This window comes from Bacillus rossius, chromosome 13, assembly GCF_032445375.1.
Source record: "Bacillus rossius redtenbacheri isolate Brsri chromosome 13, Brsri_v3, whole genome shotgun sequence".
Lineage (NCBI taxonomy): Eukaryota > Metazoa > Arthropoda > Insecta > Phasmatodea > Bacillidae > Bacillus > Bacillus rossius.
This window is the reverse complement of record NC_086340.1, coordinates 33,846,473-33,868,047: the sequence shown is the minus strand read 5'-3', so window position 1 is coordinate 33,868,047 and position 21,575 is coordinate 33,846,473. Positions and strand designations below refer to the sequence as shown.

The following is a 21,575-nucleotide window of genomic DNA, read 5'->3' as shown; positions in this document are numbered from 1 at the left end:
AATAAAAAGTGTCCTGAAACTGGTTGTTTAGAATTATAAATTATTTTGTGGTTTTTCCACTCAGGGGAAAATACTTTGAAAGCTGGAACTCTTGAGAAATTCTCCGATTGCAGGGGGCGATGAATTTTGGTGAACTAACTCATGAACTGCGCATTCGGGAGTTGAATTTGGAGCGGAATTTCTCGTCCTAATTCTTGATCCCCGCCTGCAACCAGTATTCCCATCAAATTAGGTTGGTTAACAGGCAGCTGAGGTTGGTCGAAGCTAAGCCCAGGAGAACAGCAAAAGGAAAAGTGTGTGTGGGGCGACGAAACAACTTACCTAAGCTGCGGGGTGGAGTAGATCAGGTCGGTCCATAGAGATGGCCAGGTGATATGCGACGCGTAAGTTCGCGGTCGCCATGAAGAATAATAAGTTAAGACAAAAAGAGACTATTTCAAAAACTAAACTATTCCGGGCAGCTAATAATTAAAAATTTAGTGCCTTGTCGATAACCAACTACATGCTTTAGAGAAAGCCGTTGACGACTTTTCAGAAGCGCGTTGTCTCGGGCTGCGAAGAGAGATCCGCCCTTACCGCGTGCCCGCCGAATCGTCAAAAATGGCGCCGGCTCGCCCAATTAAAACTGTCTTTGGTCGCCTGTCCAAGGGAGGGGCTTTGGAAAACCTGAAGTTCCGATTGGAGGAGGAGCAGCACTCTAGCGCGTCCTGGCGAGTGCGCACAGAACTACAAGCCCTAAACGACTTTCGACTTGGACGCAAGTCGATCCTTAAGGCCTGGCTTGGATAGGAGGGGACTATGCTGTCCTCTGGCGGAGAGGCGAGGGATCATGCCCGGTAGTTGGCAAAACTCCCGCGAGATGTCACTTGTGGTCCATCTGGGGCGCGAGGGGCTGTGGCCTTCATCCCGGGCATTGGCGCGGCTGTGGGTTATGACCTGTGTGGACCAGAAGAAACGAGGGGGGGGGGGTGGGGGGGGGGGAAGAGGTTACGACCGGTGACTGACCCGGCCTGGGAACAGGCTGGTCCGACACGACGGTACGTGTTGTTGGGCTGATGAACGGAACACCGTTTCGTGAGAGAGGCAGCTAACTTCAGCACAACTCCAAGAAGAGGAGTTAGCATCTTTGGGAGCAGAGAACAGCTTTTCTAGTCACGCTACCGTCTAGGGTGAACAGCTCGACGAGTGACACCTAGCAGGGTCCAGACAAGACGATCGCTGGCCCAGCATGTCGCCAGCAAACCTCAGCCTTAATCGCTGGGAACAGCGTTGGGAGCACTGGACTGCTAAACAAACTAACCTGTCGGTACACTCAACTGAACAAATCTCAATGAGGGAAAAAAAAAAAGCAGTGGGACATCATATGGAAAATAAAGTTTAAAAAAATTAAAAATTTCGTAATATTAAGTAAATCGTACATTTGTGCCTGAAATTAGCACTGAAACGGCACAGTAGTGCCAGCTGAAAATGGCAACCGTGCTTTGCTGTTAATTAATTCCATGTTTTCTGGACAGGAGCGTAATGAAATTATTAAGAATGGTAACACTATACTACCAGGAAATGATGAAAACTCTCCAGAGACATTGTCACAAAGAATTGGTTTGGAAGTTAAAAGCTCTAAACCAAGTCAAGGAAAATTTGTGTTATGCAAAGTTATTTCTGAAAATAATTCCATGTTTTGTTACTAGTGTATAATTAAATAATTATTGTCTCCAAGTGATTTTCAAGTAATGGGGTTGAAGGTAATAGATAACAAAGGAATATGATGAAAGTGATACAGTTTTAAGAAGTTATGTGTTGCTTTTACTCCCGCATCCACTAATGGAATGTCAAATTGGTAGTGATAGGGTTATTTACAAGTTTAACTCTCCTACTGACGTAAATGAAGCTTAATTTGTTTCTAACATGTGCTGTTAATTTTTCTATGTAATATTAACAATTTATTAAGCCCATGAATTTTTAAACAATAATGGGACACAATTTCCTTACATATTGGTACTTGAAGAGTTTTAATAATTGAAATATGTAAGTAAACAAAACAATAAAAATTTGTTGTTAAATGTAAAATGATGTACATACCTGGAATATTAAGCATACAGAGCCTTGTTAAATTAGTGTTCTATTAAGAGGTAAAAAAATGAAATTTCACACTGAATACAGAACAATATGTCTTATTCCTGTCCTTCTGTGACGTTACACATTATAATTTTTATAAATTAATTCTACATATATTATAAGCAAACCTGATATCAAACCATTCCTATAAACTCACATTTTCTTCCAAAACATTTCCCTAACTAATATTTATAATACTCAGGAAATTATTATGATTGAAATGTTAACATGCCGTCCTGTGACAAAAAAATACTGTGGCCTGACCCATAAAATCTTAACCCTTGTCATAGAGAAACCACAAAAATGGATAAGAAAGACACACAGAAAAACAAGCCAAAATCAGTCGATGACAAATGTGTGAATACAGTGGAAACCAGCAATGTCCATAAAATACTTGAGATAAATCTTTCCGATTGCAAGATTAATTCAAAAAACATACTATATTTTTAGTTTATTATTTTTTAGCATGAGAAATATTGAATTTAAGAGTTCTATGTACTATGCACAAAATTATTATTTTAACAACTTTTTTTTTTTTATATATCTCACACTATTTAAGCACTCACCAACGATGGGAAGTAAATCCCTTATGTTGTTTGTCAGGTTTCCTTTCATGAACTGCAGGTGAAAAAGATCCAGCATAAGTTTTAAATTCGGGCTATTAATTTTCTTCACAACCTCCACACCTGTAAGAAATGGTGGCTTTGTATATAAATTTAACAATAGAAATTACTCATTTCAGAGCACTTGAGGCAAACTATAAACACACTAAAATTCACAATTGTTAAGTCCCTGTTGCACTGTCAAACTTTTGCCTCCAACAACTTCCAATATGTTGTGTCAAATAAAGTTGGAGTTATGACATCATTGAAAATGTGACTAGCGAAAACGCAAATGACATTTGTTTCCATCACAACATATCTTTAAAATGGTAACCAGCACATGACCAGCACAGTACAAGAGGTTGTAAAAGTTAAATACCGGTAATTAAAATAATGTTAATATAAATGCCCAATGCAAAATAATTTTATACGTAAAAGGAAGTTATGTTTCTATAACATTAAAAAATTACTCAAAATTTGTTATATTATGCAATCAATATTATTGTGAGTTAAATATTGACATGTTTAAAAAAATTTTAAATTCACAAATAGCATAACAATTTTAAAAATTCCATCCAGCACTGTGATGCATCATTTAACTTCAAAAAGAGATTAAAATGGAACAGTTTAAGATAGCTCAGGCTAAAAATAAACTTTGATAGTGTAAAGATTTAAAACATATTTGAGGTTATCTGACCAAATTTATTTGATAAATAAAATTGGAAACCATTTTCCATCCAATAATTCCCCTCAAACTCTATTGTCAAATATGGTCAGAGATAAAAATTTGTGTTTGACAGGACCTTAACAAACATGGTGACAATAAACCTGCAAATAGTCTTACAGTCTATTCATTACTCTCCCTCCCCCTCTTCATCATTGAGCGCTCCACTCCTGATTGTTTCACTCTTTGTTATACTCTGATAATTTATCGCATCAATTACCCTAAAGGCTATTATGAAGTTTGGCTTCAAAAATCCTCTAGGTAATACAAAGTTTCTTTTTCCACATCTGGGCATGATGTCTCTTTGACAGTGAGGTCATTGCAAATGGACGAACACTCTACAAGTCTGGGAGAACGAGAATCGACCAGGACAGACATTAAGAACCATCCCAGTATTTTCTTGGAGTAAATTCAAGGAACCATGGAAAACCGGATTCGGATGGTCGGATCCCATTCATAATCACACTACATACTCACATGAAGCAAATGCAATAGTATACGCCAAATACTAAGAATCTAAAATATAAATAATTACATACTTTAAAAATTGCACTGATCTAAAAACAGCATAATTAAAAAATAAAAAAATAAAATATCATGATTGACATTTTTTAGATACTTTACAAAATATCTACCTTATAATTATCATTTGCATGCTCGAATTCTTGAATTTCCTTAGGAGTATTATTGTTTTAATAGCACACCTACCTCAATTTTACAAAAATTATTGTTGAATATATGCAGCAGCCAGCCTACCCACTGTATGCTTGAGATTCATTGTACAAAATGCTGAAGAGAGACAATATTTCTGATGTGTAGAAAAGTTTCTCTGTACACATATCCCTCACTTAGCACGACTAATTCATTCCTAAAAATTCTCGTGTTATTCGAAATCACGTATTTTAAAGCATTAATTTCCGTAAATAGCAAGGCTAATTTATTTAATGTGTTCGAAAATTGTGTAGGAAAATATACTTTACGTAATATTAATGCGTAGAATAACACTCAACTATAAATATGTCACACCATTAATCTTTATATGCCTCCCATCGCACTATGTATGACGAATACGACACCACGTAACGGGAGATACGTGGTTATGTACTTTATCGTCAGTCGGCTAGCTGACTTGCCCGCCCGGGCATGACCTTCAAATCACGTCGCGTACCTTTCCAAACCATCCATTACTGACAGTGAAACTGATATTACTGTCCGTATTATTACATTTTATTTTTCCAAAATTATCTAAGTGCTTATTTCCGTATCTCTACCTAGTTCACACCAATCCTTTCAGGCCAATGATTATTTTTTTTTTTTCATTCCAACATTCATTTAACAATTTTTTCCACGTGATTAATCTGTTCATTTTTGCTCTGGTATCTAATGTCCAATATATTTCCACTAGTACAACCAACAGCATCAGACTTATATAAACTTTTGATAAGAGTCCTAATTTCGTACGATTGTACGCACAGTTGACTAAAACTAAAGTGCGACCAAAAGCGTGGCCTTCATGACAATCTGCGCGCCATAATACTTCTAGTTTTGTCTCAAATACTTGAACACGATGCATTATGAGTGATCAAGCACATTCAGTTACCGGCAGCTGAATGGGTAGACGTTGCTTTTGTTTGAGTGAATTCCCTGCCACTGGCTAGACTGAGTTCACGGCCTGGTCTGGTTAGGCATGATGTACCGGGAGCACGACATCCCTAAGTTCAGGGGTAGCACAGGCGACCATCCTAAACGACATATCATGCGTTGCGGGAGTTTTTCCAGACTTATTCCTGTGCCGAAGCAGAAAAGCTAGTCGTTGCACGCCGTTCTATTGGTGGTAACTGTGTAGATTGGTGGATTATTCACGAGGGAAGAGTTAATAGCTATGATGATTTTGAGCGGCAGTTTTTAAGTGAGTATTGGGGAAAAAAAGTACAAAGGACTGACAGGGCAAACTTGTACCAAGGTACATGCGAGGTAGGAGGCTTAGAGAGTCACTTAGGAAAGGTGGTAGAGCGTGCACGATACTACGATGTACCATTGGAAGAGGAGGACATTGTAACACTAATCTATGAACAGGCGCCTAAGATTGTGCAGGGAATGCTGGTAGGCAAGTCAATAAGTACAATAGAAGAGTTACGTTGTGTCCTGAAGGAATATGACAGAATAGGGGACGTCACACACGCTTTCACAGAACCTGGTAGCAGCAACGGTAATGAGAGGGGCTATGAGCATGCGCGACAGTCACGTCAAAACAATGAGTCACAACAATACACGGGACCACCGTCACAGCAGCAGTATGGAGCACATAATGCGAGTGATACACATCAGTATCGGGGGCAGGCGTTTAGGCGTGGTTTTACTCAGGGAAATAGATACCACAGGGGTCATCAACAGTCAAGCCGCGGCTATCATAATCATGGTAATGGGGGGTGGAGTGCATCCCATCAGAATGTAAGGAATGCAGACTTTGGGGGGTCTGAGCACATGACGGAGACTGCGCCACCGGAACATGTAGTACTGCCTGATCAGCAGGCGCAGCAGACACAGGGAAACGTGAGCGGTCGTACGTAGACAATGGTCAGCGCAGTACGACCGAGAACCCAATCCGCATGACCGCAACCATATTTGAAGATGAGAGAGAGTTCTTATTATCGGAACATGAGCCTGTCGTGGATTTTTGTGTAGTGCCAGAGTTAGTTTGTCGGCTGGGTGATAAGGAGGTGGAAGTATTATTCGATTCTGGTTCAGAGATTACAGGGGTGTCTGAAAAGCTCATCATAGATTTAAAAACACGTGGTTTCAATTTTCCAACGTTGCCAGTTCCGCAGCTTACTATTATCGGCGCTACGAAGGGTAAAAGCAAGAAGGTTTTTCTTGAATTGAATTTCAATAATGTTGATTATGAGGCTGTTTGTCTGGTAATTCCAAATTTAGCAAGGGATATAATTGTCGGCATAGATTTTATGCAGACGCATAATGTTATCGTGGATTTTGTTGGCAAGGGTATTCATCTTGGAGAAAATCGTGTCAGTATGGTAGTGAAATCTTCACGAGAACAGAGAGCGGTAGAGTCGCTGCGGTTGGATATCATGGGTGAAACGGATCTGTATGAGGCAGGCTACGAGCTAGCAGGGTTGATAAGCGGTACCGAGTATTCTGTGAATAGGTTGGCAGTAGCGAGTTGGGAAGAGAAGGTGAGTGAGGTGATTGACAGCTGTGAGACGGCAAAGGAAGCTGAGAGGGGAGCGCTTAAGAGTCTCATCCACGAGTTTCGTGATGTTTTTTCCGACGAGCCGGGCTTAACCACGAGTTACGTCGCGCGCATCCCTGTTTCTGACCGATCGCCATTTAAGTCAAGGTCGTATCCCATTCCGTGGACTTGCAAAGAAGAAGTTGATAGGCAAATATTAGCGATGGAGGATAAACAGATAATAGAGAGGAGCAGTAGTTCATGGATAAACCCACTTGTGTGTGTGAGGAAGAGAGATGGGTCTGTGAGGGTTTGTCTCGACGCACGAGGCATAAACTTACGTATTTTACCAGACAGGGAGTCACCAACTGAACCGGACCTTTTATTCTCAGCTTTTCAAGGAGCTCAATGCATAAGCACGACAGATTTTTGCAAGGGATTTTGGCAAGTACCACTGCACCCAGATGATAGGCAATTCACAGCATTTTTGTATAGGGGGCGGACATATCAGTTTCGAGTTTTACCGTTTGGTTTGTCCAATAGTGTCGGCGAGTTTTGTAGGGCAGTTGAAGCGTCATTAGGCCCGGAAGTTAGTTCAATCGTCCATACTTACGTCGATGATTTGTTACTAGTTAGTGAGAGTTTTGAGCAGCATTTAGAGTCGTTGTATAAGTTATTTAGCAGATTACGTCAGGTTCATCTAACCTTGAAATTGAGCAAGTCATGTTTTTTAAGACGTCAGGTCAAGTTCCTTAGTTTTGTTCTGAGTGCACAGGGCGTTATGCCAGACGAAGATAAAGTAGACATTATAAAAAGATTTCCTGTTCCGCGCAACACTAGAGAACTTAGAAGTTTCCTGGGATTCTGTAATTTTTATCGGCGTTTTGCAGATAAGTTTTCTACAACTGTTTCACCATTGTTAGAGTTGTTAAAAAAGGATAAAGTTTGGTTATGGGACGACAGATGTCAGGCGAGTTTTGAAGCGGCTAAAAATTTGTTTTTAAACGAGTGCGTAGCCTACCATCCTGATTTCGGTAGCATTTTCTATTTAAGTACTGATGCATCTAGCTATGGGCTTGGGGTTAAATTATTCCAAATTGATGACTTGGGAGAAGAGAAGCTTTTAGCATTTATGAGTAGGTCGTTAACGGGAGCAGAACGGTCTTATACCGTAACAGAACGGGAGTGTTTAGCTGCAGTATGGGGCCTAAGCAAGTTCAGGGATATTTTGTTAGGTCACAGAGTCGTCATTTTATCGGATCATCACAGTTCATCCTTTTTGTTCTCGTGTAAACTCATGGGAAGTCGTCTAACAAGATGGTGTCTAGCGCTGCAGGAATTTGAATTAGAAATTAGATACATAGCAGGCAGGGACAATCGCGACGCTGATCTATTGAGCCGTACGGTCATCGAGAACGGCACTCTCATTTCAGAAGAGAAGCCTAGGTCTGGCCCGGTAATTGCGAAAATTAGTGTGGAACAAGATGCACATCTAGTTAAGAATTTTGGTAGTATTGCAAAAGAGCAGCGTGCAGATACTGTTTGGAGTAGTATTATTTGTGTGTTAGAGAATGTTGATAGGGACTTAGCCGATCCTGTGGTAACTAAAGTGGTTAATTGGTATTGTTTGTGTAATGAAGTTTTATTTAGGAAGGTTAATTTAGAATCCATAAGTTGGCGTGTGTGTGTGCCTAAGATTTGGGTAAGAGCAATCATTGAGCATGTGCACAAGACCACAGGACATTTTGGGGAGAAGAAGACTTTCTGGTTGCTACAGACTAGCTATTATTGGAGTAATATGGCTCATTCAGTGAGGCAGGTGGTGAGCTGCTGCGATGTTTGTCAGAAGTCTAAATTTCCAAATAGGAGCTGGGAAGGCCCGTGGAATGTCATTCTTCCCGCTGGCCCACTCGACCTATTGTCTGTGGATTTGTATGGCCCATTGCCAAGGTCACGAGGAGGTGTTAAGTATTTGTTTGTTGTTCTGGATGTCTACACAAAACATGTCATCTGCTATCCACTCAAGAAAGCAACAGGGCAAGCATGCCTTGACCGTCTGTTAGATGACCATTTCCCGTCATTTGGCAGGCCGAAACGAATAATTAGTGATCATGGTACGCAGTTTACTGCTGACGTGTGGAGATGGGAATTGCTTTGGTTAGGTGTAGATTTAGTATATTCATCTATTCGCCATCCCCAGGGAAATCCGGTGGAGAGATGCATGCGGGAAATAGGCCGCCTTCTTCGTACTTATTGTCATGAGAGACACAGTAGCTGGGCCGATGCAGTCCCACTTTTAAATAACTTTCTCAATTTGCATATTCACGCCACTACAGGTTTTGTTCCATCGGAGCTTATCAGCGACAGTGTTATGCGTGACAGCCTTGTTGCCGGTTTGGTTTTCCCGCCCGAGGTCAACGTAACCAGGGAGGATAAGTTAAGGGCCGTTTCTGAGAAACTGCGACTGGAAGGAGAGAGACGGGGTAGATATCAGAGGAGCATGTACCAAAACTTTCACGTTGGGGATAGAGTCCTGTTACGAGTGGCAGAGAGGAGCCAATTTCAAGCGAAGGAAACAAAGAAATTGATGCTTCTATATGACGGACCTTTCATTATTTTAAGACAGGCAGGGCCTAACTCATGGGAGTTAGGGTATTTAACGCCGGCAGGCGGCATCAAAGGTGTATATAACTCGTACCTTCTGAAGCCTTATAAATCAAGGGAAAGAGTGATAGCTGGTACCCACGGCAACTGTGTTTAGTGTTTCATGTTCGATTATGGTGTTTTGTTTTATATATATCATTTATGTGCAATTGGAATAAGTGGAAGTATCAAAGAGTAAGGGGAAAACTCTGCTCAATATGAGTTATGAAAGTTTTGTTGTCTGTTCTTTTTGTCATATTTACATTTTCTATGCATATTATTATTATTATTATTATTGTTAGAACCCGTCTAGCAGTTTTCCCTGGCTCCTTGTTGGTAGCACTGCACGGCGCTGTACCAAGACGTTTCTTTATTGTTTTTTTTTTTCTTTTGTTAGTTTGCGTCCTTGTACTATGTAATATGACAATGGTCACCAGTATAAGGTATAATTGCTGTAACATGTAGATAAATTGTTCCATTTCCCCTTTTTACTGTATTATTAGTGTGTTAAAGTTTTGCACAATGATCTCACTTGGGTCCTTGTAATAATCAAGCGAAATGGAGGATGCATGAGATGGTTGTAAAATGTGTCTTCATTGTTTAGGAAAGAATGGAAGAAATTCCATGAATAAGTGTTTTAGTGATAACTATGTTAATTAGTGTGTGGAGCAGGCAACTAGCCATGCAGGATACAGGTACCATTGGGGCCCTTATGGTATAATTTATTTGATGGGCATATTGTTTTGAATAGCTCAAGATAATGTGTGCACACTTCATATATTTTGTGTTTAAAACTTTTACTATGTATAGAACAGTGAGGCTAAGCAAGTTTGTCTCCCTAGTGATGTAATCTAGTGAAGTATTGTGTTGGGTGTTCGATGTGTCACTGCTGGAGTGTAGAGAGTGTGCCGCTGGACTAATGCAGTTTCTTTTCAGTGAGCTTTCACTGACTATTTAAAAACAAAGGGTACTACCAACTATATTTCATGCGGCAGGCCGTTTTGGAAAATTAGAACGTCTGTAAACAGCTCCATCCCAAATATTACCCCAGTAAGGAGCGAATGGCACATTTGTTTGCCTGTGTAGTATGAATTATTTCAAACCATTTAATAATTTTTAATTTTTACTTAGTTGTCTCAATCTCCAAGCCTCCTAATGATGGTCCTAAGCAAACATGCCACCAAATAGAATGCAAGTATGTATATTTTATTTTTGATAGCTAACTTTTGGGCACTTAAATTTGCCATCTTTGATATTTTATTAAAGAATATAAACTTGCGAGCTTCACTCTTAACATTTATATTGGGGGGTTGTGAAGAACCTGGCCTTCCACCCGCCCAACCTTTTTGATTTATATATAATAGTTAACTTTTATGTAGCCAGAATGCATTCTATTCAGACGAGCCGGGTGAATTAGTTGGCCTCTGTCAAAGGTATGTCAATGTATTTTGGGTCATTATGCTTTCCCCTACGCACCAACAACAAGGATCTACAGCATCGTGTGTGAGTGATTTAAGGAGCATGTGATGATGACATCATGGTATTTGAATAAATATATATATAAAACAGATGGCGATCTGGTGTTACAATTTAAATAATCCACAAATAAGCTAGTAAGAACTTATGAGCATCTTCTACAATGCAACTGAAAGGACAAAAATGAGTTAATACCTTATGTTTATGGTTTTTCTTTCTCTGTTTGGACTATTAATTAAAACCAAATGCTGTAATAAAATTACTGTAAAATATGAATTTTCCCCTGGGTTACGGCAAAGGCCAATTTTATTATAATTTAACTAGTTAGCAGACTGCTCACGGTAACCATAATTGGAATATTTGTAATCTTTATTTTTTTTGTGTTTGATATTGTATTCCCTTAATTTGTGAACAAGAAACATAATTTTATATGCTTCAATGTCTGTCACTTAATAGTTTAATAATTATAGAAAAGGATGTTAACCTGGTGTAACATGTGTTTGGTCCTTTAAGGTAACCGTCAGTAACATGGAAAGTGGTGTTGGTACAGTTAAATTTCAAATTCCTATTGTCATTAAATTTAATAGAATTTTAAATACTAAATATCACTGACAATTTAGGTACCATTGTGATCACTGATTTATTTCTGATCTTTTATGTCTGATAACCATTTTTATTCATTTTATATTTAACAAGTTTTCTTTGTTCTAGTTAACCTCCCTTATTTTAATTATAAAGATGGTGCCTTTTTGCTCTCATGTGAATGTATTGCCGGAAGTTGCATTGGCGGCCCACTTTCGTTCTAGAACATTATGGGTGAAGAACACTGTTCCATGTTGCTGTCAGGCACAGATCCCTCCGCGGGACTATTTCTTCATCCGCATGTAACTTTAATCTTTGTGGCTTATCATAATGTTTAATTGTCATAGGTGAGCAGTCCAAAGTTGGTTAATATATCTAGATGTGCTTTGCAACCAGTATGAGGAACTTGCCTGAACTGTGTAATATTTAATTGTGATTGTGGGTGGAGCCAATGGTGTCCGCCATGTTGGATTAAAAAAGTGCTGTTCATGAAAAAGGGCAGGAAGGAACTAGGTAGTTGTGTTGTGTGACGCGAGAGGAATGGCCGAGCGCCGCCGTGCTGTGTAATAAGTGCTGGCCAGTGACCTGGGGCCTGTGGGCATATGATAATAAATGAATACTAGAAACACCAGTAGTTCGGCTTAAGTTATTCGTCTGGCGGCTCATCTTCGGCCGGACCACAAAAGCCTGTACCATCACACAAGAATCTGTTCACACACATTTCATTCATAGAAATTTATACGATAAATGTAACGTTAACTTGATTAAGAAATTAATAACATCACATACCTTTTAATCACTATCGCTACCGCTGACCAATGTTGATACCCCTTCCATAAGAGTAGCACAGAGCTGACCAGAAGAATGGTAAGCTTCCTTAATTGCATTGCACACACTCATATTTTTTGAAAAATACTCAAATACATTCAACACAATCTTGCGCTCCCTCCCGTGTAGCCTACCGATATAATTTCTTTTCGGTGTTCTATCTTCCATATTTTATATGTACGTAATAAAAATAAATGTAGAAAATAAAATCACGTATGTTAATATATAATTTGTTTGTCAAAATTATAACTGTAACGAGTCACCGGACACAACGCGTTGCTTCGTCGTGAGACGCGATACTACTGGCAGGCTGGTTTTCAGAAATGCGTGTCTAAGGAAATACATGGTTGACTAAGGAAGCCATGTATTTGAAATTGCTTGCAGGACAGAACCCCACTTATCTAAACACACGACCCTGTTTCCTCTTACGACGGCAGCTTGTGAGAGAAACCTCTATTGCAGCGCGCTCTTGTACTGTGATAGACACATCTTTAATAGCTATTTCCACGGAAACTGTAGAAGCAATTAAGATGGAACTGCTTTTAAAAACTAATTCAATTCATTGTGAACATTTTTCACGCTTTTGTCCCCCATCTATCTTTAATAGAAAAAACGTTTTTCGCTGGTCAACTTTTTGATGTGTCATTTTGTGAGAAAATGCATTTCAATATATTAAAAAAATTATTTAAGTGAAACCTGTATAGTTTTTGTCTTAACATTTGTTCGGTGGTGTCCTAAGGCATTAATTTATTAATAAAAAAAATCTGAATGAAATACACATGTAGGTTATTTTTTTTGATGTGAAACATCTCGGAATACTTCAAAACAGTTCGCAGTGAATAAGTTATGTTTTTTAATTTTTTCGGACACTTAAAATATTGTTAAGTATTCAAAATAAGCATTGACTGATGCATATTTCGATGCTATACAATATGAAAAAAAGCTTGGTCCAAAAATTAAAATTTTAATTTCGTTTGATATTTGGCAACAACGCACGAAGAAACAAGGACAGCGCTAACGGCAATCGGCGTGTGTTAGAGAGAGAGAGAATGCGCCCATTTACTTCCACAGTGCAATCTAAGAGTGGGATGCTCTATAGCAGTGCCCGCGACTTTGTCCGCGTGGACTTTGTTGGGGGGTATTGTGACTTTCTGAGATAATATGGTAGATGCACAGTTTAAGGTTATTCTCAAAACACTCATAACCAATGGTATATTAAAGTACTTCTGCGTAAACTATATTTTTAGTTTTGTCTTCCGGCAGAAGTAGAAATTGATTTTCTCCCGAACCAGATCTTGACAGAGCAACATATAGTTGCCCGTGCGAAAAACACTCTTGGCGTAAATCTATTCCTACGTACTTAAATGTTTGTCCCTGGGCCTTATTAATTGTTACTGCAAACGATACCTTCACCGGAAATTGAATTCGCTTAAAGTGAAAAGGCAAATCCGTTGGTATCATAGGTATGCGAGGTATCAGCACTGTTAGCTCTACTGCTGGACCAGTCAATACTGTAGCACCAATCACGTTATCGCGAAGGAATTTTACTTGGAGTCTGGTTCCGTTCCATAAATTTGGTGGTTTAAGATTCCTTAGCAGCACAATTGGACAGCCAGTTTTTAATTTGAGTGAATGTGAGGAAAGGCCACTCGGATTTAAAGAATTTAAAAATTCTTGTGGATAATGTACCGCATCTTCTTGATCCATTACTTTATCAATGGACCTGTAGTTCACTCTATCTCCTGGAAGTTTACCCAGTATCATGTTATTGATGTCGTCAACGCTACTGTTTCTAGCTGCCAATATTGCCCTTTGACACATCCACTGGTAGTCTTTGTTTTCTATATGAACTACATCTGGGTACACTTTAGAGATTAGGTCTTCAATGCTAGTCATACATGCGCGTGCAATACTTAATACTTATTTGGCTACAACACTAATACTAACATTTTAAATATTGCGATATCTTTTGAATGAAACGTCCGAATTGAATAATTCAAAAAGTTCTAGAAAGGTATTGAATTCGTCTTGGATATGCAGTAATTTATTTTGATAAGGATTAATACCAAGGTACACAATAAAGAGTTTTTGAAGCGATGGCATTTTAATTATTTAAAAAAATAAAAGAAAACACTAATTGTGAGATAACTACAATAGTTAGACATATGGTTACGCGATATTTTTTGAAGACAATTATATGTTCTGCAAAGTGGTAGTACATTGTTTTGTTCTATAATCAATAGGTTTCGCAGCACATGCCATGTAAGGATTTTTTCGGGTCATTTTTTTACACTTTGGGTTACCTTATTGGACTTTTAGTAAGGATCCCTAATGTTATTGATAATATAATACAGCCTATAGCCTTCCTCGATAAATGCACTATCCAATACTGAAAGAATTTTTAAAATCGGACCAGTGGTTCCTGAGATTAGCGCGTTCAAACAAACAAACAAACTCTTCAGCTTTATAATATTAGTATAGATAAGAATGTGTAGGCATACTATAAAAATCTTGCGTGAAATTTATCATTACAGTGAAAGGTCTTCAGTCTGACATTCTATAGTTCGGCATATTCTGTAATCTGGCACATTATGTGATCTGGCACATTATGTGATCTGGCGTGTTCTGTAATCTGGCACGTTCTGTAACCTAACCCAATTGAGCCCCTCTCATTCGGAGTTTTCCAGGTGTATTCTGACTGTTAATCTTGACCACCTGCATTATTATTTCACTCCGATCGCTTGGAGCAGGCTCCGAGGGTTCCCTAGTCCGATGCGGAGTCGACGTGGTGAGCGACGACACAGCTCCGGTGCTAGCCTGGATAGGCCTCCACCGGACCACGGGGTTCATTGGGTGTTTTGAGGGGTCCCAGCGTGATAAGGGAGATCGGGGAAGGCACCGGCAGTGCTGGTAAAGTCTTAGGGCTCAAGACTCAGCCAACTGTCTGGTTAGCTGAGTGATGCAGGGGGTGACGGTGGTGTCTATGCTGGGATGGGTAGCCTCAGCCTCTGGACATAGCCGGAGATCTAACACCTCTCCTGTTACGCGTATACGGCGTATCCGTATCCAAGCCCGTGGGGGCCCCAGGCCAGCAGGGCCTGACGGCTAAGAGGGCTGGGTTAACAAATAAAAGGGGAGCAATCCCTCAGACAGTCATGTGTTCTGGCTGTTGACCTTGACCATTTTTATTTCACTCAAAATTTATTGTTGCAGTCATTTTTATTTAGTACAGTATATAGCGGGCTGCATTTCCATAAAAATTTTTGAGGAAGATCAAGACTCATCTGTAGAGTTTCTTTCTACAAAGCAGCTATTGCAACGTGTTTTAAATACCACTCTACTGTATAATATGTTTTCTTTGGTATTTATGTTATGGTATTGATGTTCCGATTATCCGACAAGGCAGTGGTCCGAACATGTCGAATCAAAGAAAAATAAAACTGAACAAGTGAGAATAACAGTAATAAAGCATGATTCCAGCAACTGGCTCACCTCTGTCGTAACTGTTGAGGAAGTAGTTCGGGACAGAGTAAGAGTTGATGGGTTCGATGAGGCCGATGATATTCGTAGCTTCGAACTGTGCTGCTGCGTACCGGATGTTCTTCTCGTACACTTTGTTGTGCTCTTCACTCACCTCGGGGACATACCCCGCCATCACGTGCACTCTGCAAAATGTTTGTTTCTCATACAAATCTACAGTTTTACTCCAACCTTGATGAAATTTTGCACACTTGACCTTCAAGACACGAGAAGGGTCACCGTTGTCTACGTGAGATTACAAGAAAACCACCCATTAAAAGCAGAATTTTGATACTTCTTGATGGAACTTAGCTTCTGCATCTCCACTGCAACAGCTATTTCATTGTTTAATTTTTTTCCGTTCGAAGTGCGGCATTGTCACAAACTCGAGGACGGACATGTAAAATGAGCTGTGCGAAGAGTTGCCATAGTGAAGTATGAGTACTTTAGCTAGTATTACATTAAGGTCTCCTTTGCAAGGCTTACTGTGATTAACATAGGCACGGTGGTCAATTAGCTGATCACTCACCTTCCACCAAGGCAACCAGGGTGCAATTCCCAGCAGAGATTTTTCACAAGTGGGAAATGTGTCGGACGTTGCCCCATGAGCTGTGGGTTTTCTCTGGGTACTCCCGCTTCCCCCACCAATTCATTCCGTTGCTGCCCCATCTCGTCTCAAGCACTCTTCAGGCTGGCCAGAAAGACAAGCCCGTCCCTCGGGTAGGGCAGCAGGCTCTAATGAGTGTCAGTCCCATTCCATCCAAGTAGACACTGCATCAGGGAGGAAAATACACGTCGATTTTCATTTCTCTCTCTCTTAACACTAAATTAATTAACAACTGTTACAACCAATTGGAAGTACAACCATGTTGGCATTTATGAAAGGATTCAAGAAATTCCATCCATACAGAGGATCTCTATACTAAAGACCACAAAAGTTATGAAAAAGTTATAAACTTGAAAAACTGGTTACAAAAAAGTTCAGAAACAAACAGAGACGGTACTAGAAGATATAAAACTTTAATTTCCAGCAGAATTTTACCAACTTAGCTTCTTTTTTTTTTGATGCCTCTCTTCAGTTCATAGTCACACAGTAAACAAAAATAGTTGGAGACTGTCCATTAAATTATGCGAAAATCCTCTCTGAAATGGTTTTACATTTCTAACATAAAAATCTGTACATTCCTACGATTGTTAATATTTTATATTAAGTTCAATTATGCTTATTATCTATATTAAATAAAAAAATATGATTTGAAAAACTAATAAAAATATTTTATAAAAAGGTTCTAAAAACCTCTAAAGAATGGTAGAAACCCTGGTATACCTCAACTTTTGTTTTCTCTGGGTTATTCAGACTAAAGTGACTCAACTCATTCAAAACAACACCACTTACTGTAACAAAATTCACCTTTACTACATAAATGTTTTCTATACTTAAGTTGTTGAAGTCCATCTTAAATTTATTGGTAAACATTTACTTTAAGATCCTTGAATGATGCTCAAAAAAAAAAGTCTCTTAGAATGGGTATCTTAAGAGTCAAGTAAACAGAGTAAAAAATTTTAGTTCATTGTGCATCTTTTCACCCTGTGTTGAATTAACATTGAAACACAACACTCTTTGACTTGCATCCATGCACTGAAAATGGTACCAATTATTTTGAAAGAAGGGTACCAAAACTACATTCAAATTTTTTGTAAATTTATAGCAAACCACCGTATGATGGGTAACTGATAAATGTTAAATTTAACTTAGCGTTCTACAATCTTAACTAGATAATTCTGAACAGGACTCACTCCTTATCGGCATACTTTCAATCTATGTTTTGCTATATTTTCCCATAAACAATGCTAAACTGGATAATAAAACACAATTAAAATAACTTTAAATATAATAATACATAACTTAACATCAACAAATGCTGCAAAACCCAAAAAACAACTTGCAATAAAAGATCCCATGTGACAATGTGACAAAACAAAACAAAAATTTGTGCGCACTAAGGTGTTCACAAATCACAACAAGCATTGAGGTTCGTAACAGCTCTAGCTGGCCACAAGACATGAGTCACTCGTCACCATGCGGTCGAGGCATCAGGCAGTGTGCGGGTCTAGACGCTCGCCTGATGCCAAGGTATAAGTTTGCTGTGCGCTCTTTGGTTCGACATGACTCACAAGACAGCGAAGGTCGAAACAGCACACCAGATTTGTACCCACAAGCTCAGACACCACTGTGTGTCGACACAGTAGCTGTCTGTACTTCCACAACCAAGGTCTTAAATACGATAATACTTCACAAAAGTTAGGATTAATAATGTAAATATTATCATTTAGTTATGATAAATAAAAATAAACTAAATTACCAATAAAATATTAATTAAATACCATATTTAAAATAAATCAAAGGTAATGTGAATGATCAAAAAATAACTTCTGATTATTTTTATAGTTGAACTCTGTTTATATGTATATTCAAATAGTTTAATTAAAACATTATACATCCGGCATTTCAATAATTCACTCAAGTAGTTTCGGTTGCCGGCTCACTATGCCTGTAGCAGCCTACACCGGGCTGTTGAGGCTATCAAGTGGGGCTGTGTAGCAGCCACTAGAGACGCCTCATCCATGCCTGCTACTATCTGATCATGAGTTGAGATAAGATTTTATGGTTTTATTTTCAGACCAATTTTGTTTTTAAAACAGGAGATTTGGTTTTTTTTTATAAAATGTTTATTAAAAAAGATAACCTATTACTGAACAAATTTGATTCCTAAAAGTTCCATTACAATTTTTTTTTTAAAACAGTGTCATTTTTACTGATACATGATGCACTTTTTTTTCAATATAATGATTTGTAATAAGCATGTCTAACTTTTCAGAACAAATAAAATAAATATGTTAAATATTTCGGTGTTTGAAAAATGTACTAACATGGTAATGTAAAAATGAGTAACTAATAACAGCTGCGGGATTAAAAAAGAGTAAACTTTTTCTCCAATCTTTTTTTTTTTGTAAATTGTGGTAAATGTTCATGCTAATATTTAATTAGAGTTAAATTTTGATTGAAAATGCAAATTAGTTTTATGATGTATTGACAAGCTTTTCATTGTTGTTTGTTTTACCGTAATTCACCATATAATCTTGTCCCTAATCATGAGTCATTGTTGATGTCAGTTATCTTCAGCCTACCGCCAGTAATGGTGGGAGGGATAGCATTTCCTCTTCCAGGGGGTTCAAATACCCTCCTACTACAAGGTCTCCTCCGTCCGAACATGTTGGACCCTATAGGGAGTCAGATTATCTTTCGTAGCCCGACACTCGGCATTGAGTCTGGATGAATAGTCTAGCGGGTATCCTCGGCCAGGAGTATGTTAGCAGTCACGAGGTGAGACAGATGAGGAATGAGCCGGTGCAAACAAGAGCAGGCGTACTGGACTTGAATGAGATGGTATGGCCATGTACCAAGAATGGGAGATGAGAGGCTGCCTAGGAGAATGCCCCAAATACAACCAAGGAAGGTGTGGTAATACCAGATAGTTAAAGTGCAGGAGGGAGGAGAAGAATGTAGAGGAGGAATGGTGGAGGGACAGAGGGACATAGGAAGATAGAGGTATTTAACTTTACTAACCCGGCCACAGGCTGGAAGCAGTTGATGATGAACCAAAATATTAAATTTTTATTGTAAAATTATAATTAAATGTTTACTGACAATGGCAAGGGAAAAGATATGGCATTGCAGAATGAACATGTAAATAACAACGGAGTGCCTAGTTATCATCCTGAGGCTAGTTCATGTGCAAAACGTTTGCAAATACTTTCAACTAATCACCAAACTACCAGCTATCTATCTACCTACCTACCTACCTACCTACCTACCTACCTACCTACCTACCTACCTACCTACCTACCTACCTTGGCACAGGTCTGTCTGATGGAAACTAGCATGGCAACATCTCAGGAGTGTTTTATAAACAAAGGTAAAGGTGGTTTGAGCACAAAGCATGCAATATTCTTCGGATGGAAAGAGTTTCGCATGAAGCTTACCAATAGCTTTCTGAAAACTGAAAAAAAATTCAATGCAGTGACCGAACCTGTATGAAAAACTACGATACGACCTATTCTGCTGTGGTTTTATTTTCAAAAATTTATGTTCCAGTTAACTGGCGGTTATGCAAAGTTAAGTGTTTTCATCATCATTATATATATATACTAGCCAAACCCGCCCGCTTCGCTGGACATAAAATAAGGTAACTGCATTGAAGGCAAATAATTAAGTAATGACTGTTATACGCAAGACCCCATTAAAATTCTTATAGTAGTTGTGTAGAAAACCGCGTACAAACAGACAGACAGACAGAAAAAGAACTACTGTTTTACTATAGTAAGATAGATAGATTATTCTTACATATTCGCATCCATGCAGTATATGAAAAATCAGAATGCATAGTCCTATACCTATAACTAAACGTAGCTGCTGCCCACGACTTTTTTCGCATTGAATTTTGTATTATCTTGCACCATTTAGAAATTTAAACATTATAACATAACAGTTGATACAGTTGTAGTAGTTTTCTTATGTTCACAAATGATAATTGTTCTCATCTCTATTTCAGTCATTACAATAAAAATATGTTACTACCTAAATTTTGGGTAAATATGTTTATCCTTAAAATGTAATGTTGGGAAGACACTTCATAAAATTTCTTTGTAAACCACATTTACTGTTTTCCCATTTTGAGCTAGAATGTAAAGATTGTCTGCATTACTGACCCGCGAGCAAGCCACATACATCTGGCCGTGGGAAAAACAATCAGACCTTAAGTCGACACCAGCTGCCTTAAGGCTCTGACCCTGAGACTTATTTATTGTCATCGCGAAACAAACTGCTATTGGAAACGGTGTGCGCTTGAAACCGAACGGGAAGTTATTCGGGATGATCGGTATGCGTGGTATGAAAACAGTTTCACCTGAGCCACATCCTGTAAGAATCTCAGCTTCGATTATATTTCGTTGTAGTTTAAGTCGGGTTCTATTGCACAATTTTGGGGGAGTAAGGTTCCTATGAAGCATTATTGGAACACCGACTTTGAGAACAATTTTGTGAACAGGAAGACCACTTGCAGTGAGAGAACTCAAAAACTCAACTGGATGATTAGTGGCGTCGTCCTGATTAAGGACGCTGTTAAACGATGTGAAAACCACTTCAGCCCCATTCAAATCGTTTAAAATTTTTTCATTGATTGCAGCAGCTTGGTCATTTCTTGGAGTGAGTATGGCACGTTCACATAACCACGTATGTTCCTGATTTTGTATGTTTTACAGATCCCCGAATACCGAACTTATGGGTTCGTCTTCCGAAGTTACGACTCTGCCAAGTATTTCTGGAAGCGTCACCTGACCGTGTTGCTCAGGGAGGGCACCTTCTCCAACTTTTAATAGAACACCGGAAAATTCTTGCGCATGAGAATTACCACCCAGCTGTGCTCTCATGTTAATTGTTAATTGCAGTTTTTTTATTTGAGGCCAGAGGTAAGAATTCTTCAGTGAAGCTTTGATTTCATCGGCTCTAGTCCCTCGACTTACAACTGGTAGAGTTTGCCGAAAATCTCCAGAAAAGGGTAGTGTGACATTCCCAATTGGCCTTTCATCGCGCCTAATGTCCCGTAGTGTCCTGTCCACAGCTTCAACTGCTTTTTTATTCGCCATCGTGCATTCATCCGAAACGATTAGAGAACAATCTTGTAACACTTTTGCCATATCACAATTTCTTGTTATCGAACATGTCGGTGATACATTAGTGTCTTTATGAGAGCAGATTTTCATGAAATAAATCATTCAACGATTAAAGGTTTATTTAATTTAATTTAGCGGACGGGTTCGCCCCAAGGAGAAAATT

The 21,575-nt window shown here is 38.9% G+C and overlaps 1 protein-coding gene across 1 annotated transcript in view; it reads right to left on the bottom strand.

Moving 5' to 3' along the window:
* LOC134538441 (putative hydroxypyruvate isomerase) overlaps positions 1-21,575 on the bottom strand; it is a 61,759-nt gene that overhangs the window by 11,588 nt on the left and 28,596 nt on the right. The window contains exons 3-4 of the mRNA XM_063379768.1: positions 15,653-15,825; positions 2,682-2,801 (exon numbers count right to left, since the gene is read on the bottom strand). Of these exons, the coding sequence (XP_063235838.1) occupies positions 2,682-2,801; positions 15,653-15,825 (293 nt within the window). The remainder of the gene's footprint in view (positions 1-2,681; positions 2,802-15,652; positions 15,826-21,575) is intronic.